This window comes from Natrix helvetica, assembly GCF_964273705.1.
Source record: "Natrix helvetica genome assembly, chromosome: 1".
Taxonomy (NCBI): Eukaryota; Metazoa; Chordata; class Lepidosauria; order Squamata; family Natricidae; genus Natrix; species Natrix helvetica.
Genome location: NC_138548.1, coordinates 194,809,317 through 194,835,189, shown reverse-complemented (window position 1 = coordinate 194,835,189; position 25,873 = coordinate 194,809,317). Strand labels below are relative to the sequence as shown.

The 25,873-nt window shown below is 41.7% G+C and overlaps 1 protein-coding gene across 10 annotated transcripts in view; it reads right to left on the bottom strand.

The window, feature by feature from the left end:
• ELAVL3 (ELAV like RNA binding protein 3) overlaps window positions 1–25,873 on the bottom strand; it is a 121,314-nt gene that overhangs the window by 37,352 nt on the left and 58,089 nt on the right. For 7 of the 10 annotated variants that reach the window (XM_081937022.1, XM_081937016.1, XM_081937019.1 and 4 more), the window contains one exon: window positions 15,391–15,613. In XM_081937022.1, the coding sequence (XP_081793148.1) occupies window positions 15,391–15,613 (223 nt within the window). The remainder of the gene's footprint in view (window positions 1–15,390; window positions 15,614–25,873) is intronic. The other 3 variants (XM_081937018.1, XM_081937024.1, XM_081937017.1) reach the window with 1 other exon arrangement.

Genomic DNA, 25,873 nt, shown 5'->3' with positions numbered 1-25,873 from the left:
CTACCTCCAGCATAATACACCCCTATTTAACTGGCAGAGCCAAGTCTTTGAGCCTTTACAAAATGCCTGGAGGGTGGATTCGTATCTCTCCAGGGGAGGGCACAATTCATTCCAAAGGGCAGAAGCCACAGCAGAAAAGGCTCTTCTCCAGGACCCTGCCAATTGAAATTCCTTGACTGAAGGGATCCGCAACATGCCCAATCTGCCAGGCCTGGTGGGACGGCGCAGTGCCACTGGGGTAAGACAGAACCTCAGATAGGAGTTCCTTCCACCCCTTCTGATGCTAGCTTTGCATTTATGCAAACTTAACTAAAAGGGGGGAAATATGTTTTTCCCCTTGTCCATTGACAGGTACTACTTTATCTGATATCAGCCTTTTCACATTGTCAAATTAATTCATACAATATAATCTTTACTATATATTATATCAAGATATTAAATTATGGTAATGACCTAGTAAAGAATCATCTGAACCTTGCCCTCTCTGCTGAAGAAGAAACTCACATTTTGAGATTAAACTAAGATAGTTAAAGTGAAAATGAGCTTGCCTTTTAAGAGCAACAAGCTCTTGTAGCAAAAATTTCAACACAATTCCCCTCATGCATATATACAGCTTTTTTAGTCCATAGTCACATAGCGGACCAATGTAGGAGACAAGTGTCAACTTGTAAAGTGTTACCATGACTATTTTCAAGTTGACATTGGAGGGAGAATTCCATGCATACCTTCGGACAGAGTAGGATCTCATATTTCTACAGCCAGTGTGTGGGGTGCAAAGTTCACAGCCTGCTGCAGCACCTCATTGGTGGATATGATTTATGACACAGACTGAGGGGAGGGGAGACAGGGGTAAAGTGCAAAGACCATTAACCAGAAATCAGTTTTGGCTCTGCAGAAGAACATGCCAAAATGTTGATCCTAATAAATGACTGGATTTCTTTTGAACTTTGTCTCAAGGCTCGTAAATTAATTAGGTTATCTTTTGGAAACTTCACAACAAGCTTTAATTTAGGAGCTTTTCTGGGTTCTTTTTACTGCAGCGAAAGTAAATATAAAAATCTGTAATAAATACATAAATCAGAATGGGAGGGTCTGAAGCATAGCTGAATACCCCACAATAATGATTCAGAAGTCCTTGATATCTGGCACTTCTTGGATATTCATCAAGATTCACACATCTTTTTTCTGGCTCCTATATACTGATCTGGGAAACGAGATGGCTTCTTCAAGAGTCATTTAAAAGCAGCCATATGTTTTCTTTTCATGCTCAGCATCTTACAAAAAAATCCAAAACCAACTAGTGTATTCTATCAACCACAAAAATCACAATCTTGTAACTGACTTTGTCTGATTCTGAAAGATGGTACTATATTGGATCTGATGTCTATTTAGACAGAAAATCATCAGGAAATCCCATGGCTAGGGGACAGCTAGCAGCTAAAAACTACCCAGAAGGCAATGGCAACCACTTTCCCTATTATTGCTGAGAAAATAACATGGATATATCCATGTGCTCACCATCTAATAAAGCTTAGGATTATATTGCAAACATATCTATGAAACAAATCATATTAATTTATTATGAGAAATAATTTAACAATCTCAACATGTTAGATGTTGCTAACAGAAACACTACAGTTCCCTCCTTTCATATTATACGTTTCCGATGTCCAGTTTTCAGTATATGAAGAAATTTCAATTAAAATAGTAAATATTTTTATCTGATATGCATCAAGACCAAATAGGTATCATATCAGTAATGTGTACATCCATTCTTGAAATCTTTTGACTGAATGATTGACTAAACCTAATCTCCCTTCCTCTGTAAATTGTAAATATATTTTGTATGCTTTGCAATGAAGTTTTCCAGTCTTACAATGAAGCAGCTTATGCCTGCTAAGGTTTCCTGTAGTGATTAAGACAATTCTGAAATGATAGGTTATTTGGGTCTCTGATTTATATTGACAAGCAATAAACAAATCCAGAATAATTAACTCAGTCTGGGTTTGCCCTGGGTCCAGGGAGCTGAATGGGGAACATTTTGGTCACAGGCATCATCCGTTTCTTTCTTTTTTTTAATTTCAATTTTTATTTATTTTTGAACAAAGACAAATAAACATAAAAATAAAAAAGCCATCTTCCATTACAAATTGTAGAAAGTGTGTCAGTTGGTGACAATATTTCCATGCATCTCTTCCGTAGTCATCACCTGCTTTCCATATCAAATCGCATATTTTAAATTCACATATATTCATTCATATCACAATTATTATATCTCAACCTTAATTTGACTATAATTGTTTTTACATCCTTTTATATATAATATTCAAAATCTAGAATAGGATTATATGATAACATTCCATTACATCATCCAATCACAATACATCTTTATAACATATTCTAGATAAAACATTTAAACTCCTGTCATAATCTCCATGTGTTGTTTATATAAAATTTCATATTATCAAATTAATATATCTATATGTATTGTTATCATTATTAATCATTATTTAACTATAGCTATTGTCACTTCATTTTATACATACTACTAGTAAACTAAATTTAGCTTAGTTTTTTTTTAAAGAAAAGTTTTATTGGTTTTTACAAATATTTTGGGGAAAAGGGTACATAGGTATGGAGAAAAATTTTGACAGCTACATCATACGGAAGGTGGTGCTTCCCCGGGATCTTACATCTCTCTCTTATTTTATATATACCAGAATATCATTATTACATACATATTAGCAGTTTAGGTTTACTTCAAATTCTTTAACATCTTCAATCATACTTTATATCACTTCTAACCATTTCACTGTATTAACAATTGCAATGTACTTTTAATTCATTTCTGTGACCTAAGTCTCATTGCTGCCTCCTCTTCCCTGTCTGTTGGCTGAGCCATGGCTCCTCCCCCTTTCATATCTTGTGCACTGTCTCTTGTTCCATCTAGAAGGTTCTTGTGTTTTTCCATGAAGGCTTCTGCCTCCACCACTGTATTAATTCTCACTCTACCACCCTCCCAGAAAATCAACAAGCCTTCTGGACCTAGCCATCTAAACCAGATATTTTTTTCATACAATTTTTTAGTTAAAAAGAAGAATTTCTTCCTCTTAGCTCTTATTCTTTTTGGTATCTGTTTTAAAATGGTTATTTCTTTATCCTTATATCTTAAAGGTTCCACCCTTTGAACCCCTAGAATCTCATCTCTTGTAGTCTTTCTAAAAAATTTAACATGAACTTCCCTTGGCACATTGTGTATTCTAGCATATGCTGAGTTAATTCTATATATCAGATCAATATCCCACCCTAGCTGTTGTTTATCTCTTTTAATATAATCTGCTAGCATTGTTATCATAGTCTCCCTTAAATCTTCACCCTCCATTTCAGGTATATTTTGAAATCTAAGAAAGACATCCTTTCAAATTCCATTTTTTCCATGTAGTTCTCAATTCCAGCATTTTTTTTGTAGTGCCTTCACCTCTTCTCCCACCCCCACAGCACACTCCTCCAGGGCATCTATTTTCTGACCATTCTGTAAAGTCTGTTGTTGATTCTCTCTGAGTTGTTCCTTTAAGTCTGCCAATTGCTTTTTAATTTCGTCCTAGCCCTTTAAAAGTGTCTGGAACATTTGATGGAACATTTCTTGAGACTGCTGTTCCCCCTCGGAAGCTTTAGGTTGTAAAAAGGAAGATAATTGTGTTGGGGAACAGGACTTGAGACAGAGGAAGATGGAGCCGAGGCTGGTTTAGGAGGGGGGGGGGCTTCTTCGCAGGCATTGCGAAACTCAGAGAAAGTTATAAGTCTAGACAGGAAGAATGGCGTCTATAGGAGCGCACCGTCAGGCGGGATCCGCAGGCAGGCAAAGTCCAGTGTGGGATATTAGTCTTTCAATACAGCTCCCCGCCAGTTGGAATAAATTTTTCCCAATCCAAGGAAGATTATATGAAGAGATGCCTCTAGAGTTCACTGGGGTTTAGTAATTCCAACCCAAAAGATTTTTCAAAAACAACAGTTCATTTGTGATGGCAGTAAAAGAGGGGGAAGAAATGCCATTTTGGCTCAGCCCTCTCAGGGAATCGGAGAGCAACCATTCAAAAAGTTTCCATTAATAGTTTATAAAGTCAGCTCACATTCTTTCTTTCGCAATTGTTCAAAGGAGTCATTATCTCATTGCTTGAAAGAAGTGAATATCAAAAGAGTTTTTTTCCCATTCTCTCTTTCTCCTCCGAGAGTGAGATCGTGTAAAGCCGCTTTTCCGAGAGGGGGGGGGAGAAAAGCCCCCCTCTCCAATCTTAACACTTTACCAAGATCAAAGACTCTTAGGGAAACTGCTAATCCTTATTTACTTAATTGTTCAAAAAAGCAAGAAAAAGACCCCGGGGGAGTTCCCCCCTCACCGCATTTCAGCTGTTGCCTTCACGTAGAACGTTTTCTTCCAATCTCCTCAGGATGAAGGCGCGCGTGGCATGCGCACCCCCTAATGCCTCCCGGTGCCTAGGGCAAAGCTGGCAGCCCCCCTGCGGCCGCCGCCGCTCCAGGGGGCTCCAGCAAGCCGCCCCTTCGGCAGGACGCCCCTACAAGGCACCCTGTGCCCCCCCCTGAGTCAGGGGGAGCCCACCAGGATGGCGAGCGGCAGACAGCATGTCCGTCGCCCACAGAAACTGGAAGTGGAATCTAAATTTAGCTTAGTTTTTATTATATATTTTCATTGCATCAACCTGTATCTTTCCAGTAATAGTGCAGTCTTATATCTCTTGCCATTTGTAGCATTAATATTCTAGTTATTTTCTTAATAAATCTTGTATAAACTTCTCTTCGCAACATGTTGTTCCTTTCATATCTCATAAAGCTTGAAACCCAGCATTTGTTCTTTCCATCAGCTTATCTTTGGTTATCACTGGTGCTTCTTTCAAGATTTCTCTCCTTATCTCCATCAATTTTTCTCTCTTTTCTTTTTCTATGCTTTGAAGTCTGGGGTAGAGTTCCAATCCATCTATCTCCCCTTTCCATATTCCGCTCTTGCCATTACCAACCACACTCACTTTGTTGTCAGTATCCACAGTTTTCTTATCTCTTTGCTCATTTTTTCTTCCATTTTTTGAACTCTGTCCTGCACTTTTTTCATTTGATAAACATCCTCAGTTTCTCCATCAAATTTTTCTGTTTTGTATTCCATATTCTCCAATCTCTTTTCAATTCTCTCTGTCACAACTAATAGATTTTGAATTTCAAACATAATCATTTGCAATGTTACAGTTTCTTTTTCCTGCTGAGCTATTCTTCCAATTTTGCAGGCACTGCCATTATAGGGTTCAAGGTTATTTTAATAAACCCCAAACAGGTTCATTTATTATCTTTCAAGTCAAAATGTTGTCTTCCCTCCAATAGCTAGTGATAGAACTCCCAAAAAGCACCTGTATAAACAACTTGTGCTATTTCTACTATCACTCTCAGTAAACAAGCTGAAAGAACCTTGAATCTCAAGTGAGCAAAGAGAAAGAAGAAAAACAATGTATCCAGCCTCCAGCCTCTAAGTGGTAGTGCAACTGATTTTCCTCCTGTTGTTACAATCTTCTTTATAATCCTTCTTATTATCTTCTTTATATTCCAAGTTTAAGAAAGAAAAAAAACTTTAAATGGAGATCAAAAACAATCCAATCAATCCAATCAAGCATTATATTAAAAAAGAAGGAAAATTTTAATCCATAGGTGTAAGCAAAAGTGAAAAAAGAAGAAGAAAGAATTAATCCATTCAGTTTAAAAAATAGGGAGCCTTTGCAAAAATTCCATCCATGAAAAAAAGACATTAGAAACAGGGTAGCACACTAAGTTGAATGTAGATTAAGTTTGCCGCTTACAGTCTTCTGTCTTCAATTTTAATTTAACTTAATTTTTTTGGGGGTAGTCTCTTTTTCTAATAATAAAATTTCCTCACCAATTCGACACACTTTCTCTTTTTGCTTTCTTCCTGTTCCAGAGCTGTTCCAACTTCAGCAGCTTCATTAGTTGCATTTCTGTCGCCGGAAATAAAGGCTATTCCTGGATCTTTCAGGGACTTTGCGGTGTCCCTGAGATCAGCAGGAGGTGCCCTTCTCTATCACCATCTCTAGGGAACAATTTAGGTCCAAATGGACCATCCAGCGGCAGAAATATCAACTGCGATCTCGGAGCACCAAGATTGCACGTCGTGCTGTCGTGCCGTCAGTTCCTTTTCTCTGCCGGCATTATCCATTTCTGTAATCATCAATTTGTAATTTTTATTCCAGAGTTTCTCCCATTTCTCCAATTCAATATTATAGCCAAAGTTTTTGGCCCATGTTATCCTATTTTCTTTAACTATCTCCTCCTCTATTCAATAATTCAATAAGTAATTGTATATTTTCTTAATCAATTTGTCCTCTGTACCTTGTAAAATCTTATTTAATTCTTGTGGTTCTTTTTGAAATCCCTATTGTTCTGAGTCTTTCTTACATCTAGCCTGAATCTGCATGTATAGCCACCAATCAATGTCTATGCCCTGTTCTTTTAGTTCTTGTCTTTATTTCATTTCTCCCTGGTCATTTAACAAGTCTTTGTATCTTTTTATTTTGTCTGTATCTGATATGTTTGGATAGATTAATGCTTCCATTATTGATAGCCAATTTGGTATTTTATTGTAGTGCTTTTTTTAAAAAATTTGCCATACATGTAGCAATGCTTCCCTAATTAAATGTTTCTGGAAGTAGCTGTGAATTTTGTTTTTCCAGTCCCATATAAAAGCATGCCATCCTACCTGTAGGTCATTGCTTTCTAATATCAAAATCCTTTTGTTTTTTAGATCTATCCAATCTTTAATCCAAGTAAGTGTCGTTGCTTGATAATATGTCTCGAAATCTGCTCAAAGCCTCCTCTTTCTCTACTATCCTGCAATAATTTTGTTTTAATCTGTGCTTTTTCCCCAGCCAAATATATTTCATAATTAATTTAAGTCTTGAAAGAATTTTTTTCCTGAATTTATTAGTACTACTTGGAAAAGTAACAATATTCTTGTTAAAATTTTCTTATTTTATTTATTTATTTATTTATTTGAACTTGTTAGTCGCCCCCTCTCCCCACAGGGACTCGGGGCGACGTACAAAAGCAACAATCAAAACAGTATCATATAGAGGAGATAAAAATAAATAAATAAATTACAGTGCTTAGAAAAAGTTAAAACCCCAATAACATTAAAAATTTAAAAACTAAAATTAACAGTTAAAAAATGACCAAGGGGAGGAGAAGCTGTAGAGTTATGCCAGGCCGGCTAGTCGAAACAGGTAGGTCTTCAGTTTCATACGGAAGGAGCGGAGGTCGGTTGTTGTCCTAATGTCTGGGGGGAGGTCATTCCAAAGGGTAGGGCCCACCACAGAGAAGGCCCTACTCCTGGGCACCGCCCTCTGACACTCTCTGGAGGACGGCACCCGGAGGAGTCCCTCTCTGTGTGAGCGAATGGGTCACAGGGATGTATGGGGCAGGACACGATCCCGCAGATAACTAGGCCCTGTGCCATGGAGCGCTTTGAAGATGGTGACTAACACCTTGAAGCGCACCCGGTAGGCCACAGGAAGCCAGTGCAGCTCGCGCAGGAGAGGTGTTATATGGGAGAACCTCGATCTCCCCATAATTACCCGCGCGGCTGCATTCTGGACCAACTGCAGTCTCCGGGTGCACCTCAAGGGGAGCCCCATGTAGAGAGCATTACAGTAGTCCAGGCGAGACGTCACCAGCGCGTGAGTGACTGTGCGCAAGGCCTCCCGGTCCAAAAGGGGTCGCAATTGGCGCACCAGGCGAACCTGGTGGAACGCCCCCCTCGCCACAGCTGCCACATGATCTTCCATAGCCAGCCGGGCATCAAGGAGGACGCCCAAATTGCGCACCCGTTCCACCGGGGCTAATTGCTCATCCCCGATGGCCAGCGATGGAATGTGCTGGTTGAACCGGGAAGCCGGAAGCCACAGCCACTCTGTCTTGGAGGGGTTGAGCTTGAGCCTGTTGTCACCCATCCAGACCCGTACGGCTTCCAGACACCGGGACATCACTTCGACGGCCTCGTTGGGGTGGTTTGGGGTGGAAATATACAGCTGAGTGTCATCAGCGTACAGATGGTATCCCACCCCGAAACCACGGATGATCTCACCCAGCGGCTTCATATATGTGTTGAACAGGAGAGGCGAGAGGATCGACCCCTGTGGGACCCCACAAGTAAGGGGCCTCGGGGTCGACCTCTGCTCCCCTGCCAACACACATTGCATCCGGCCAGAGAGGTAGGAGCGGAACCACCGTAACATGGTGCCTCCGACCCCCAACCCCTCCAGACGGCGCAATAGGATACCATGGTCGATGGTATCGAAAGCCGCCGAGAGGTCCAATAGGACAAGGATGGAGGAACAACCCCCATCCTTTGCCCTCCAGAGATCATCCACCAACGCGACCAAGGCCGTCTCCGTGCTGTGACCGGGTCGGAAGCCGGACTGGCGCGGGTCTAGATAATCAGCTTCCTCCAGGTGACGCGGGAACTGCTGAGCCACCACACTCTCAACAACCTTCGCTAAAAAAGGAAGGTTGGAGACAGGACGATAATTTGCTAGCTCCTTTGGGTCCAGAGAAGGCTTCTTGAGCAGGGGTCTCACCACCGCCTCTTTCAAGGCGGCTGGTAAAAGGCCCTCACTCAGCGAAGCGTTCACCAGTCCCAGTAGCCAGCCTCGTGAGCCCTCCCAGAAAGCCAGTACCAACCAGGAGGGACACGGGTCCAATAAACATGTGGTGGCTCGCAGTCGCCCGCGCAACCTGTCCAAATCTTCGGTGACAACAGGGTCAAACTCCTCCCAGCGTGGTCTCTCAAGACTGGCCTCGGACGCTCCCCCTGGAGCACTAGAGTGGGTCCATCCCCTCCAGATCTGATCAATTTTATCCTGCAGGTATTCCCCAAATTCCTCTGCCCTGCCCGGCAATGGGGGATCCCGCTGCCCCTGTGACAGAAGGGAGCGGGTCACCCGAAACAGGGCGGCAGGGCGGTTCTCTGCGGACACTATAAGGGTGGCACAATACCGACGTTTGGCCATGTCACGATGTTAAAAAGTTTGCTAGGCCTGAACTGCCTAAACTGACATTCAAGAGTTAAACTAAGAAAGCTTTATTGCGCAGGTCATAAAACAAAATGTTATCTGAAAGTGATTTATTGCGCACGCGTTACACATTCCAAATTCCTCTCTTCTTTGTTCGGCAGCCAACTTTGGCAAACGTAGCTTTCATTATCAAAATGTAACCAATTAGTTATTTTCTGTTTCATTTACTTTTATTATTTTATTATTAAAGTTTGTTTATTAATTAGAATATTTTAAAGACTTATTTTTCTCAATATCTCAAAAGATATGCGGAAGGGAATCAGCCACGGTCCATTGATCTCAGATACCCAGGGCATTGTTTTTCCCCTGACAACTTGGTAGCAGAGGATGGTTTCGATCCATCGACCTCAGTCCGTAGATCTTGCCTTCTGTAACTCCTTCCCCCATTTCTGGCTCGGCACCTGAAGAATCTTGCTCCTCTGTGTCCGAGGGAATGGATTCTTTCAAGTGCTTTCCATGTCCGCATTTTTTTCTTTTCTTTCTCTTCTTCGACATGGCTAATTAGCCTTAGTCGGTTATCTTAAGATAGCGCGAAGAGAAAATACAGCCATAAATTGTAGTCATCTCAGCTTGTATCATCAAAAGCCAAAACTCTGCTGATGAATGCGTGTTCACAAAAAGATCTAACAATGCATATGAGATAATTCTTGTTTATGTTGATGATATTGTTTATATTGGTCCAAATAAGAAAATGAGTGAGATTTTTGCCAAAAGTTTGCAGAGATACTTCACACTAAAATCTTTAGGACACATTAGCACTTATTTAGGTGTTCAAATTGAAAAGACACAGAAGGGGTTTAGTCTTTCACAAGAAGAGAAAATTGACCACATTCTACATCATTGCAACATGAAAGATGCTAGCACAACAAAGACACCCATGCAAACAGATTTTCACAACTTAACACATGAACCAAGTCCTGAGTTCGAGGATCAAACACTCTATCGTTCAGTCATTGGTTCACTATTATACATTAGTAGTTGGACCAGACCTGACATCGCACTTAGTGTTAATCTTTTATCACGACACGTAGGTAAGGCAACACAATTTCATTGGTCATGCATTAAGAAGTTGTTGAAATACCTGAAACACACTAAACACATGAAGTTATTGCTAGAACCAACACACACTGATCAACCAAAGCTGATTTGTTTTGTTGATTCCGACTGGGCGAGCGACAAGAAGTCACGCAAAAGCACTTCTGGTTACATGATGTTCCTAAATGGTTGTCCTGTTTACTGGCAAGTGAGAAAACAGAGTTTTGTTTCATGTTCATCTACTGAAGCTGAATATGCTTGTGTTTCAGATGCTTGTAATTCTCTAACGTGGTTTGATGCTTTGATCACAGATATCTGGACACGTCCGATTCGACCAATCACGGTGATGGAAGATAATGTATCTGTTGTTTATATTTCTGAGTCACATTTCACAGGTTCTAGGTCCAGACACATTGACATTCGTTATCAAAACACAAAGCAATTAGTTAAGCAAGGTTTTGTTAAATTGAAATATGTTTCTACACATGATCAGATCGCAGACATGCTTAACAAACCACTTGCCGCAAATCAACACGAGTATCTGCGAAAGAAGATGTGCCTTAATTGATGATTTGATGACGTCAGCCCAGACTAGCAAAAGAAGGGGTGTCACGATGTTAAAAAGTTTGCTAGGCCTGAACTGCCTAAACTGACATTCAAGAGTTAAACTAAGAAAGCTTTATTGCGCAGGTCATAAAACAAAATGTTATCTGAAAGTGATTTATTGCGCACGCGTTACACATTCCAAATTCCTCTCTTCTTTGTTCGGCAGCCAACTTTGGCAAACGTAGCTTTCATTATCAAAATGTAACCAATTAGTTATTTTCTGTTTCATTTACTTTTATTATTTTATTATTAAAGTTTGTTTATTAATTAGAATATTTTAAAGACTTATTTTTCTCAATATCTCAAAAGATATGTGGAAGGGAATCAGCCACGGTCCATTGATCTCAGATACCCAGGGCATTGTTTTTCCCCTGACAGGCCACTCTTATTGCCACAAGGTAGGTCCTTAAGTAGGCTCTTACCTGTGTTCGGTCAGATTCGGAGCGGGAGGATCTCCACTTGCTCTCTAGGCGTCTCCTGTGGCATTTCATCGCCCTTAGCTCCCCGTTAAACCAGGGGGCCTGGGTCGATCATTGCCATCGGAGAGGCCGCAAAGGCGCAACCCGGTCCAAGGCACCGGCGGCCGCATTGTTCCACGCGGCTACCAGGTCCTCTGCCCGGGAGCGGGACAGGTCTGCAGGAGGTGGCCCAAGCTCCACCTGGAACCTATCTGGTTCCATCAGACGCCTGGGGCGGAACCATCTGGGACAATCTGGTTCTGCCTCCCCGCAGCGGGGAGTAGCGCCAGGGAAGTCCAGCTGGAGAAGTGAGTGATCTGACCATGACAGGGGCGTGATGACTAAATTCCCTCTTCCCAGATCACTCGTCCACTGGTCGGAGACAAACACAAGATCCAGTGTGTGGCCTCTCTCGTGTGTGGGGTCCCGAACTACTTGAGTCAGATCCATGGCTGTCATGGAAGCCATGAATTCCCAGGCTACCTCGGATGCCTCTTCCGTCGACGGCAGATTGAAATCCCCCATCACTAATAGCTTGGGGGTTTCAACCGCCATCTCCGCGATCCGCTCGAGGAGTCCGGGCAGGGCCGTTGATGTATGGCGGGGAGCCAGGTATACTATCAACAGGCCCAACTGTCTCCCTGGGCCCCATTTCACGCCTAGAGACTCACACCCAGAAATCTGCGACACAGTGAATTCTCTCGGTGCCAAATCTTCCCGGATGATTATCGCTACCCCACCGCCCCTACCTTGGGCCCGTGGCTGGTGGAATACACGGTAACCTGGAGGGCACATTTCCCCGAGGGGCAACCCCCCCCTCCGGGCCCAACCAGGTTTCCGTTATTCCTGCGAGGTCCGGCTCCCCCTCTGTGATCAAGTCACTGATGAGGGGGGCCTTGTTAACCACGGACCTCGCATTACATAACATCAGCCTAAGGCCCAGGCTCTGCCGATCCTGTCCACCTAGACTGCGGGGGTTGGTACAAGCGACCGGGCGTGTCCAGCGGCCCCGGTCTCCCAACCGACTATACGTTCTTCTAGTGTCCTCGCGCCCGCCCCTCCCTACGACTGTCGCTATTGGAATTCCCCTTGTAGGAATGCTGTTTCCTCCCACCTCCCCCACTCTGCTCCCCTCCATCCTGACCCCACCTGTTGACCTGGCTGTATCCATACCCCAAGGCTGAATAACCCTCCCCCGCTCCCTGGAACCCCTTAAAACCTTTAAAAAACATTTGCCAGAAAGGACAATTTATTACTATCACTAAAAGACAAATGTAGTGTTAAGTTCTGGGTGATGATTGGAGGCGAGGCCAGAGTCATTTCTAACAGTTCTTTATTCAATACTGCCTGTGAGGCAACTGAACTCCCTGATTGACACAGCTCCTTTTACATGAAACTGATCAGCCAAACAACCAATCAGGAGAGAGTATTTTCCTTCTCCAACAGAGGACCAGAATGAGAATTTCAACTGACAACTATATACTATATACAATATATAACATGTAGTGTTTGGCAACGGAGCACACATTCAAATTCTCACTCAGCTGCAACATTTGTGAGTAGACTAATCTACCTCCATAGCAGCAGACTTTGCTGTGAAACTGAATTTATAAAAGCAAGGTAGTATAAAAAAGTAGGTAGGATTTTATTTGTAAATAAAAATGGTACTTTCTCAAATAGTATCCAAAAATACCAATCCTGCCATTTCAAGAACTTAAATAAATGTAATTAATACTGGGCAATGGATGTTCTAAAAGAGTATTATTATTATTAATTATTATTATTATTATTATTATTATTATTATTATTATTATTATTATTATTATTATTATTATTATTATTATTACATTTCCATGTAATAAAAAATATATAAAAATACATCATCTCATCAAACAATTATTTTCAATGTCACAATCAATGCAATAAAATGCTTCAAAAGATAATATTTTCTCTGGCTTTTTCTCCTGTGGATCTCATGTCAACATGGGTTTTGGACAGTTACCACAACTGGCTTGCAAATGCCTTCTTTCAGGCTGTTATGGACTTCCTAGTCTAGCCTACAACTTCAAGATTCCCTGGGAATTTCCAACTCAAATACTAACCAAACTTAGCTTTCAAACCCAAAATAGTTCAACCAGGTGCTGCCACCTGCTGTGACAAAATATTTAAGGATATTTATTTGTTCTACAAATATGCAGATCATTAAAATGCTGTTTTGCTATGTAAATTTAATGGTTCACTAAATTTGTATTTACTTCTTAAGGAACTCTAACAGTAATATAAAATGCAGTCTGGATGCAAACACCTTGATATCGTCTATAATTCATAGTTTCATGGATGTATTCTATCTTACAATTTCTAAAATAATATATTTCATATATTTTCTAATACACAACAAATGCTTGCCTTTTCATCAGAAAGCCACTGTATTTTCTGTGCCACTGTTAATGTAGTTGCCAGAAGGTAAAGGTAAATTTATTTATTAAGCTTATATGCCATCCATTTTCAAAAACAACTGTAATATTTGCAAAAAATCTCCAAATCCTAAGAATTTACCACCGGGGCCATTTATGTCTCCTGTAACAATTCCAAAAATCTAGAGTAGCTCAGTTCTAATATCACACCAAAGTATAGTTAGACCTTCTTCATCATGAATATAGTTTATATACTGGTCTGCTCAAGGAAAGCTTCTTCTTCTAACCCATCCTTACACTTCCCAAAAGCAAGCAGCATTTTCTACTACAGAATTAGTATTTTGAGGTATTTTAATCTGGAGATTTATGTACACCTTCACCAACAGTCATTAATAATCTTCCTTGCATATCTTTGTTGGTTTAAACCCATTAATTATCATATTTTAAATAGTACCAAATTCCATAAACCTATTATGAGTTTATTCTGTAATACAGTACTTACTTTCCTTTATTTGTTGGTTATTTATTTTCCTGTGGAGAAAATGCTCGTGTAATTAGGCTTTTCTTATCTCTATCCAACTTTATGGGGTTATTTAGGAGGTAGAGTGATAGCAGCAGCATGTTTACAGTTGACAGTTAAGCTGTACCAAGATATATGCCAACATAAAACAATACTTGGAAGTTTTCATGACGTTTCCAAATAATCAATAGCGTGGAACTTGTTTTCCTTAGTTGCTGCACTGTATGAGTGTACTGCGACACAGACAGTGATGTGCAGTGAGGTTTATGGCTGGTGAGGCACTGACACAGTGGTAGGTTTCAAATTTTTTTAGGCTTGTGGACTTCAACTCCTATAATTCCACAGCCAGGCATGTTCAGTTCCGATTTAAAGCGACAGCATTTGTTTTTCTCCTTTGCGAAAGGATTTTCCTTCTTTCTTTTTCTTTTTCTTCTCCCTTCCCTCCTTCCTCCCTCTCTCTCTCCCTCCCCCTCTCTCAAACACACACACACACACACACACACACACACGTTGGATTGGAGTACACACACTTTCCTCCAGCCCCGGAAGGATCCAGCCCAGCTTCACTGATTACAAGTTTGAAAAGGCAATGTGGCTCTGCCTGCAATCAAACCCTAACCCTTCCCTCCAGCCTTTGCCCAAAGCCCCGCACCAGGAGGATGAAGTTTGAATTCCTCCCCCTCCCTCCAACCCACACGTACCTTTTCCAGCTGTTTCAGAGAGAATTTCAACTCTGCTCTTGCCTCGGGTCCTCTGGAGAAGCCCCGCCCAAAACGAGCGCCCTCTACTATGAGGCAGGAGAATTGCGTGCCTCACCTACATCAGGAATTTTTTGGCTTTTAACCCTTGCTTAACTCTGCTCGAGTGATCATAAAACGCCTAGTCAGACTAGATGAGTCATGCAGTTCTCCTGCCTCATAGTAGAGGGCGCTTTTTTAGAGGCTGTTTAAACAATTAAGCAGAGTCATCCACGATGAGGCAGCAACTAGCTCAGCCTGACCTCAGCTCTCACCTTTTTCCTTTTACATTTTTTTTTCTTTTCATGATGACTGCACGTCACTGGACACAGAACACTTCTTCAGAACCCCACAGCTCTTTGCAATTTCCCAACACCATATTTATTTTCATTTTACCATGGGTTTTTAGCCAGATTATCTTTCTATCTCAATTTTTTTTTCTTTTTCATCTCTACAGACAGACATGTACAGTTGTACCTGTGATTTTGTCTCGAACCAGTTTGCATGATTCAATCTCTCCAATGCTTCCAAACAGACTCTTGAATTCCTCTTGTGTCATGTTCTGGGGCAAGTAGTTGACTATGAGGTTAGTTTTGGAATCATCGGTGGCGCCATTGGCACTGATCAGTGGCCCATTGGGGAGGGAACTGTTGTTTGTGGGGCCGTTGGACACCTGGGTCTCCATTGTGCTGATTATCTGCTGAAAACAAGAGGGAGGAGGGGAAAGTGTTACGGTTATGAAGGATGGGAGGCAAACCCAGCAGCTGGTATGAAATTGTTCATTTGCAAGGTAAGGGTTGTTGAAATGGATTAGACTTATAATATATTTGTCTCAGTGTTTTGGTTTCACAGAGGTTATATCAATGTAATATATTAAAAAAAGTTATCTGTGAGTGACCATGACACAAACTTCTCAAGTAGATTTTATGCAATGAAATGAAAGAAACAAATGGGGAAGAAAGAGAGAAAGGAAATGCTAGAAAATCAGGAAGTGCCAGAAGGCAAACGATGGTCCCACTTTGTTCACAACTTGTCTACTATTTCTATGCGATGCAGCTCCCAAAAAATTACTCCTACAGGAATGCTGTGCTCAAGCAGAATAAATATTGCCCTCTGCTGAACAACCTTGCCTGAACTCAGAGACTAAGTAAGAAAGAGCATTGCTAATACTTGAGTGGTGGGCTGACAGAGAAAATGAAGAAAAGTTGGAAAAACATCCCCAAACCACCTCTGCAGTTTTGCCAAAAACTGCTATGTAGATATGTGCATGAATTCACCAGGACTTGTATCTGACCTGAAGGAGATTTTAAACTACTTTCATTTAATTTGTCATTATATTTTTCCATGCATAAACAAATCCCTTAAACATATATTACTTCAAGTAGCTGGTTACCATTTATTTATGGTGCATGTGGTGGGAGTGGTGTAAATTTAGGACCTTACAATAATTACTGCTCAATGCTTCTTTAGGCAACACCCCCCTCCCTTTACAATGGTTCTATCCATTTCATTCCCTGGACATTTATTCTGATGGCTACAAAGCTTCTGTGACAACCATCCACTTCTCTATGCTTTCCTGCAGGCTGCTCTTCTGTTAGCAAAATTCTGATTCCCTCTTAAACTATTGATCAGGCCATTGATTCTGCCATTATACTCCAGCCTCAGGCCAGGAATGAATATCATCAAAGAAAAAGGCATGGCTAATTTCCCGAGCCTGCCAATAATCTCTTTACAAAGATGGTTGAGGACAGGATGCTTTTCTCTCACTATATGGTATTTAGTAGGCTTTGGAAATTTAATTTTGTACGTAAAGATAATTTTTAGTTTGTTGAGTGTGGTTCCATATTTATTCTCTACTTCACAGATATAAACAATGGTTCTAAAAGCTGCCATTCAAAAGCCATATTACATTCTAACATAAAGGCTAAACAAGATTACATCGCACGAAAATACCAGAATGCTGCAACCAAACCAAGTTGTTGCAACTTGCCAATGCTTGTTGTAATTTGCAAACAGTGGCATGTTTGGGTCACATGTAGAAAACTTTACGTAAAGATATAATCTGTTAAGTGATCTAAATACAAAATGTATCTGAAATAACTAAAAAGAGATGACCAGTTTGGGTAACAGTCAAGATACACAAATTCAGAACAAAGTAGGGAACAGGGGATCAGATATGAATATAACAATATGAAGTCTGCAATTCTGTTCACGTTTATTCAGAGGTTTTGATGTTGATTTATAAATGTCTAATTTTATGATGAACGTGTATTACGTTGCAAAGATTCTCAACAAATTTCATGGACATGTGTTAAGCTTACCGGAAGGAGCAGTTTCATACACCCACTAATTTATATACAGAATTTTTACTTTATAGTTGTTATAGTTGTACCAAGTCCAAGTGGACATCATTTACATACCAGTCTCTAGGCAAGCCTCCCCAAACCAAGATACAAAACCATGTTATCAGAAGCATATATCCTGTCAATTTATTGCCATGCCACTTTTTAATCTACAAAGACAATGTAAGATTTTAAAGATTTTCAGGACTGTTGGGTGATTTATCTTTCAAGTTGGTTTCTTACTCCCAAATTGCCACTCTCTTAAACCTGGCATAAACATCAGTAAGTACACCAGCTATGGTGCTTATCGGGTGGGGCGGGGGGAAACCATCTTGATTTTTAAAAAAGTTTTTTATTTGATAAACATTAAAAACATTTGACATAGTGCAATATTTCTGGCATAAACATTTCCATATAGTGATTAGATCTTATAACAATTACATTTTATATCCATTACATAGATGCATATAGTCAGTCAGATTACCTGTCTGTTGATCCTTTTTTTTAGTTAATTACTAATCATACAAATACATATCCAATTTCTACATATCACACATTCTTAATACCATATTTCCAATTCTTTAATTTCTCTGTGTTTTTCCGTCCCAGCCTCCCCCCCCCCCATTTCTAACCATCGGTACCATTTGTCCCAGATTTCATGATATTCCATCTCACTCTTGTATTTGATGTCTAGAATCAGCCTGTCCATCTCTGCGCATGTCAGTATCTTATTTATTACTTCTTGTTTCGAGGGAGTCTCCTTATTTTTCCATTTCTGTGCAAGAACCAGTCTTGCCGCCATTAAAATATGCAGCATTAAATATAGTTCCCCTTTGCCATGCTTTTCTTTTGTAATCCCTAGTAGAAATAATTCTGGCCATCCTTTGATTTAGCATCTCTTCCAAATACTTTCTTATCTGGTGCCAAAAAGCCCTAGCTTTCGTGAACTCCCACCACATATGGTAGAAGGTCCCTAGTGCAGCATTACATTTCCAACATCGTGGCAATAATTTTTTGTTAACTTGAGCTAATCTTGTGGATGGGATATGCCACCTGTAGAACATCTTGTATAAGTTTTCTTTATATGAGGTGGCTAAAGTTAACTTTCTTTTTCTTTCCAATAAGTCTTGCCAATTGTATGCTGTAACCAAAGTTCCTACTCCATACTAACATGGTTTCCTTTACCTGCTCTTTCACCATTGTATAATCCAATAGATATTGGTATAATTTTTTAATCATTTTATCCTCTTCACCTATTAAAATTTTATCTAATTCTGCAGGTTCTTTTCTAATACCCCATTCTTTTTTGTCTTTCATGTGTCGAGATTGGACTTGTAAGTAAGCCCAAGATTGGACTTGTAAGTAAGCCCACCATTCCAGTTCTATTCCTTCCTCATATAATTCTCTTCTAGGTTTTAGTTCACCTCTTTCATTTAGTATGTTAGTATTTAGTATGTTATAAGTAATTACTTTCCCTAAATTAATAAAATTCGGATGTAATTTTGTTGTTTAATCCTTAACCACACACAAATAGAACTCATCTTATATGGTGCCTCTGGAAGTATTGATGGGCTTTATGTTTGCCATCCCATAGGAAGCACCTTGATTTACTGATGTTTTGTTAACTTCTATATTAAGAGTTACTATAATAAATTTAGAACATCTCAATATTCTGACAAATTTGTTTTCTTATATTTAATAAGTTTATTATATTAGCCCCATTCTATTTACATGGGAAGCTTACCAAAAAGCAAGAAGCAAGTGCTCAGCCACCGTCTCTGAAGAAAAGTAAGGCTGGGATGATGTTGGCTACTGTTTTGTAATGATTCTCTGATTACTTTGTTTAAAGTACTTGTAAGCCACCTTCAGTTCATCCTGCAGATGAAAGTTCTACCGGACAATGGATGTATTATGTTACCTAGCCACCCTGTGGTGATAAAACCATTCTTCATTAGTGATTTCTTGCTGGATTGATAACTGAAAGAATTTAAATTCCCAGGTTAGAGACCAGAGACCATCCTGCTCAAACATCCCACCAGCCATGGTTAAAAATTACCAAAATGAGCTTCAGAGAACTTCAGGACCTATTATCCCCCTCCCTCCTACAAGGACCGTTTTATATAAAAAATGAACAGAGGCTGAAATGAAGCACACCAGCCACAATTAGCAACAGCTTACTAAATAATAAGCAGTAGTTTAAAAACTGCTTCTGAATTTCCATACTACCAACCTCGCAACCATACTGGTGACAGAAAATGAAGAGCAGCTCTGAAACTCAAAGCAAGACAGTTGTTCTTGTGGCAAATTCCTTAGAGAATCAATGCTAAATTTGCCTTCCTTTCTACTCTCTTGAAAAGACCGCTCAGTTACAGACTGGAGCCCTTGAAAGAAAAACTATATCCATTTTGAAGTGCAATATACCCCTTTTACTTTTAAAATAATTTATTTTCATCTTGGCATTCAAGGAATTGCCAATCTTCTCGGTCTCCTTAAAAACTGCTAACTGAATCATACTCTCATGTCAGATCTTAACCAGTTAAGTCCAGGAGCTGTATAGAACCAAAACTAGCTCAAGCTTTATTGGTTTTTTCCTAGATATTATGTGCCACGAAAGAAACTTGGTTTCTTGTTATCAAATAAGTTAAAAGTGACAGACCAAGAACAATTGCGTTTACAATGCCAGGTTTTAAAGAGTACTCCAAATAAAGAAAGATCCTCTTTTAAAAGAAATTGTTAAGTAAGTAATTTCTAGCTTATTTATCCAGGTGGTAGAAAGAAACTATGAACAGAATTGCATGCACTAGGACACAATATAGAAAGTCCAAATACTCAGAATCCTGGCTCATGCTGTTCCTTCAATTGGAATAAAAAATCAATATGATGCAGTATAATATATTTGAATTAGAAACCAAATTCCTATTCATTTATGAAGGCCCCTAGGCAATTGTTAACAAATTACTAGCATTTAGCATCCTCTTTGAATTCCAAGGAAAAAGGAATTCGCAAATTAAATTATCAAAATGTCAATCAAGACAGGTAATTTGCAAGGCTGAAACATGTCCTGAGTGACTTGAAATGAACTGTAGAATTAAAATCTAACAATGTAACAAAAACTCTCGAAGCCCTGGAGAGCCCATGCTGACGAAGCATCACAGTCCTAGTGACAAAATGCTATTTATAAATTACAATTAGACATCCAGGAAGTGTATAAGAACAATCCAGTACATTGCACGGTGTATTCTGTATTCCTTTTGGAGAAGATATCATGGTAGTGTGTAATTGGTATAATGAGTCAAGGTAGGTTGACTGGAGAAGCAGGGAAAAGCAGGAAGATTGGCAGAAGCAGCCTTGAGATGAGATACCAGCATCCTACTTGATCGCAGCAGTCACAGAGAATGAAGCTTTCAAAGTAGGAAGAAAGGAAGAGGGAGAAAGCAACTTTTGCATCTCATTTGGAAACCAAGGACCCAGAGTATGGAGAAAGAATGGAGAGGCCAATCAAGCACAGTAATTCCACGGTCATTGAACCAGTTTTTGGTGCTTTTGGCAAAAGTTGCTCTCATCAGAAAAGTGGACTTTGGACCACTGAGCAACAGGACTTTGGACCACTGTGCTTCATTAAGACCAGGGTCAACACAGCCATCTACTAGGACAGTGATGGTGAACCTATGGCACGCTGAGTTCACCTTTTTAAAAGCTATTTTTCACCTTCCCCAGGCTCCAGAGGCTTTATAGGAGCCTGGGGAGGGCGAAAAGAGCCCCCCCTGAGGCTTCAGGGACCATCCGGAGGCTTCCCTGATCCCTTCGGAACACTCAAAACCACCCTCCAAGCAAACCGGAAGTGACTCGGAGGGTTGTTTTAAGCGCTCCGAAGGCTTCAGGGACTGGGGGGCGGGGGAGGCTCTTTTCGCCCTCCCCAGGCTCCTATAAAGCCTCTGGAGCCTGGGGAGGGCGAAAAAAGCATGTAAAAATGGGGGGCGCATGTTGTGCGCACATGCACACTGGGGGATCGTGCGTTGCATTATGGGTGCGGCACGCCTGCACACGACCCCCCCGCGCTCCCCCCACTTGTGGCACGTGAGCCAAAAAAAGTTCGCCATCGCTGTACTAGGAGATTTTGGAGCACTTCATGCTTCCTTCCGCAGATGAGCTTTATGGGGATGCTGACTTCATTTTCCAGCAGGACCTGGCACCTGCCCGCACTGCCAAAAGCACCAAAACCTGGTTCAATGACTGTGGGATTACTGTGCTTGATTGGCCAGCAAACTCGCCTGACCTGAACCCCATAGAGAATCTGTGGGGCATTGCCAAGAGAAAGATGAGAGACATGAGACCGAACAATGCAGAAGAGATGAAGGCCGCTATTGAAGCATCCTGGTCTTCCATAACACCTCAGCAGTGCCACAGGCTGATAGCTTCCATGCCACGCCACATTGAGGCAGTAATTGCTGCAAAAGGGGCAAAAACCAAGTACTGAGTATATATGCATGCTTATACTTTCCAGAGGTCTGATATTGTTCTATGTACAATCCTTATTGATTGCATGTAATATTCTAATTTTCCGAGAGTGTGGATTTGGGGTTTTCATGAGCTGTAAGCCATAATCATCACAATTATGACAAATCACGGCTTGAACTACATCTTGCTTTGCATGTAATGAGTCTGTCTCATATATTAGTTTCACCTTTTAAGTTGCATTACTGAAATAAATGAACGTTTGCACGATATTCTAATTTTTCGAGTTTCACCTCTATATCCAACACATCTTTCTTCTCCTTTCCCCACAACACAATTCTGTGAGGTGAGTTGGGCTGAAAGAGTATGACTGGCCCAGTGGTGGGTACTGGATCCCATTGCAACTGGTACAGTGCAATGGGGCCCGGCATCCCCCACATGCATGTGCACCGCACGTACACATATGCGCAACATGTGTGCACATGTGTGCATGGGTCCTTTCCTCAACATCAGTCCAACTGCTCAGTGGAGCATCACGCAGGCGCCGTATGCTCCGTGCACATGCACGGAAGCGCCTAAGAGCTCAAATACAGGTAAGGAGCTCGGGCAGGTGGGTGGGCCCTCCGGAGCACCATACCGGAACAGTACCTGGTGCTCCTGGCAGGCACCAGTACGCCTGTACCGGGGTGTACCACCTGCAACCCACCACTGGACTAGCCTAAGGTCACCCAACTGGCTTTCATGGTTACAATGGAACTTGAACTCAGTCTCTTGCTTTCTAGCCTGGTCCTCAATCACTAGATCCAGAGGTGGGTTCCTACCAGTTCAGACTGGTTCAGCCAAATTGGTAGTAAAAATCTGGCCTGGCTCTCCAAACCGGTAGGACCGGCAGGCTGGTCGCTGCTCACATCTGTCGGATGCAAGTTGACCAGAACTGGGAAGCATCTGGCTGGCAAAGAAGCCTCTCAGCCACCTCTTTGAGTGCCGGAGGATCGGAAGCTTCTTTTTCATGCAGCCACTGACTGCAGGGCACCGAAAAGTCCATCAGCTAGTGAGAAGAAAGCTGCGCATGTGTGAAGATGATGGCAGTGACTGGAGGTCTTTTTGGTGTCCTGCGCCAACAGCTGGGTGGAAAAGAAGCCAGGCTTCCAGGTTCAGTAGCAGGCTCGGTCCCTTCACAGGGTCACTTTTCTCTGCGCCCAAGAAAGATCAAAAGACATGGAGCAGCCTAGAGGTAAGAAAATGAACCACTGAGGGAAGGAGCCCCCCGAAGCTGCCGGCGTTGCAGCCATCCCCCCTCCCCGCAGCTTGCAGCTCCAAGCGAAAGAGGTCCTTGGCTGTTGCGAAGGACCAGCATCTCTGGGTGCACAACGCTCGCTTCGTTCTCTTAGACAGCCGCTTTGCAAACCAGGTACAAAGTGGCTCTCAAAGAGAACGAAGCAGCCATGGTGCACCCAGAGCTGCCGCTTCTTCGCAACAGCTGAGGATAGAATAGTTCACTCAGGAGCGATGCTGGCCAGGAAGGTGGCTGGGTTGTGGGTTAGAGCCGCTTCTCGAGAAGAGCCTCCGCCAACCTCTACCACTGCTTCTTGAGAAGAGCGCTGAAATGAGCGCAGGAGGAGCAAAGAGAGTCGGTGTGTGATCCACTGATTTCCTTTGCAAAGATGGTATAAAAGGGGATAACAGGGAGAGGGGGCAATGCTTTCCCCCTCCAAGCTCCAGTCCTTCACCAAAGCTTTCTGAACTTGGGGTCTTCTGGCTTGGCTGGGAGGGTCCCCCTTGCTGGTTCTACCAAGAAGCAGCAGCAGAAATCAAAAGCAGCTGCTCTCTTGGGCAGGCTGGATCCAGGCGGAAAATCTCTCCACGTGCAAACTGTAGTGAAACTGATCTGGCTGGGGAGGGGGTGGGTGTAGAGAGGAGGGGGGGTCAGCTGAAGACCTCTCCATCCCCAACCCCAAAGCTGATCTTTTTTTTCACTGTGGTTTGCATGCCTAAGGGTTTTTATGGGAGCTTTGTATGCATGCGTGTGCCATCCATATGTGTGAATATAATGGACACACACAAGCAACTTTATAGAGAGAGATGCATGGAGTCACTTGCGTTGCTTCATCGTGCTGTTACTTGGTCCATATCTTTTAGGGATCCCCCCCAATATTGCACCTAAGCCACAACAGGAGAACCCGGGGTGGGGGGGCTACACGCGTGACTGCATGGCACAAGCGCACATGCGCAATCCAGTGATTTCCCATGGCCCTCGCAATGCCTGAGAGTGTTTTTTGGGTTGCAGCCAGTAACTCCTCCCTCCTTGTCCCAAGCCAGGATCCAGTGAACTTCCCTCCCTCCCTCCCGCCCGCCATGCTTGCATAGTCCAGCACTCGCCTCCATTTTTCCTATCTCCCACCCTTTCCTTCCCGTTGTCTTCCCCCCACCCACTCACCCACTGGATTTATAAACACAGGTGTGGCCTCCAGGTTGAATGCTTTGATTCCTTCTAAGAAACTTATGGCTTTTCCACACCCTAAATCCTCTGGCGGTCTATTTTTGGAAGTTTTTCCCCTCTCTTCCCCCTCCCTTCACTCTGTCAAGAGTCCCAAAATTTTTCGCCACCATTTCAGTGGGCGTGGCTAGGGAGGGAGGGTGTCATGTGACTGAGTGTGCATGAGGGATGTCAAGTTGGTTACTCCCACTCAGTCACATGCCCTCCCACCTAGCCACGCCCACAGAACCAGTAGTAAAAAAATTTGAAACCCATCCCTGACTAGATCAGATCAGACTGTAGCTGAAGATTCTATAGCAGGTTGTAAAAAAAACAAGGCATTCAGGCCCACCTGATCTAAAATTATGAAAGCTGTTGTGAAATTTTTGATTTCTAGATTCCTATGATCAGGCTGGACTTGAAAAAAGTGTGCCAAGACCCCCAAAAGAGGTTTCATTTATTCATTCATCACATTTATAAACCTCTTTCTTTGTGAATGCAGTCAGAACTCCAGTAGAGTATTAAAAATAAGGTATAAAACACCTATAAAAGTTACAAAAATCCTAAAGCATTTTCTCTAGATCAGAGATCCCCAACTTCTCTTAATGGTGCTCCTTGTATTTCCCAAATTCCACTGCAGCACCCCAAGGTACTGCTGTGAATTCATGAACAATTCTGTTTATTAAATAGTTAAATATCCTGCAGATCCCCATGAGATCATTGTAGCAACCCAGGATGCCCCAGTGTAAAATTTAAGGACTGTGGCTTTAGAACTAGGAAAGAGTCCATATGCCATTTACTGTACATCTGAATGCCATTTAAAATTATAATCTACAATCAGCCAAGGGCTGATGATAACAGTTACATTTTTTAGCTTGGCAAACAGTTTATGTTTGAAAATCATGTTGCAGAACGGCCTTGACATGCACAATATGGGCAGGTGTGATTTTGGAAAAAATCAGCATATCATCCAAATAAATCACCACATCAAGGTGGTATTATGTTTATAGCAACAGTGGTGATGGGTAATGTGTTGTTTCCTTGTTTCCAAATATATTAGTCAAAACAAAATATTTTCTGGTAGAACAGAAGGACTAACCAGCGGGAATGACATTTTAGCACCTGTAAACAATGACCAGGGCACTTCAGGGATGTAACAGAATTCCTTGATCCCTATGAATTTCAGAAGTATAATTCTGTAGGTAGTTCATTCCCATGAAAATGGGAAGATACAATTGTTAAATACAATTGCAAGCTGAACATGAAAAATGAATGTAAAGTGTCCAAAATTACAACAAAAAGAGGCAAAGCTAAGACAGATCAATGCTGTTTTTCCATAACTGACAAGGAAGCTTTATTGGCTCCAAGCTGCATAGGTTCAACTCCAGGAAGATTGCAGCAGGAGGAAATGAGTAGAGAGAAAGTGTTATATTTCTTCATCCCATCTCCATCTGTTTCACTCTTCTAGCTTTCCTTCTGAAGTCAATGCAGCATTGAAACAGCTCCCTTAAAATGGTCTGATGTGCTCTGTTGCACTAATTCATCATGCAATTCAATGGACAAACCTTTGCCAAACTGATCAACTAAAAATGTATTCATTCCAGCCAATATTTCCGAACATACACTTGGAACTTTGATACGCATGTGTGTGTGTGCGCACGCACGCGTGCGTGCGCACACACACACA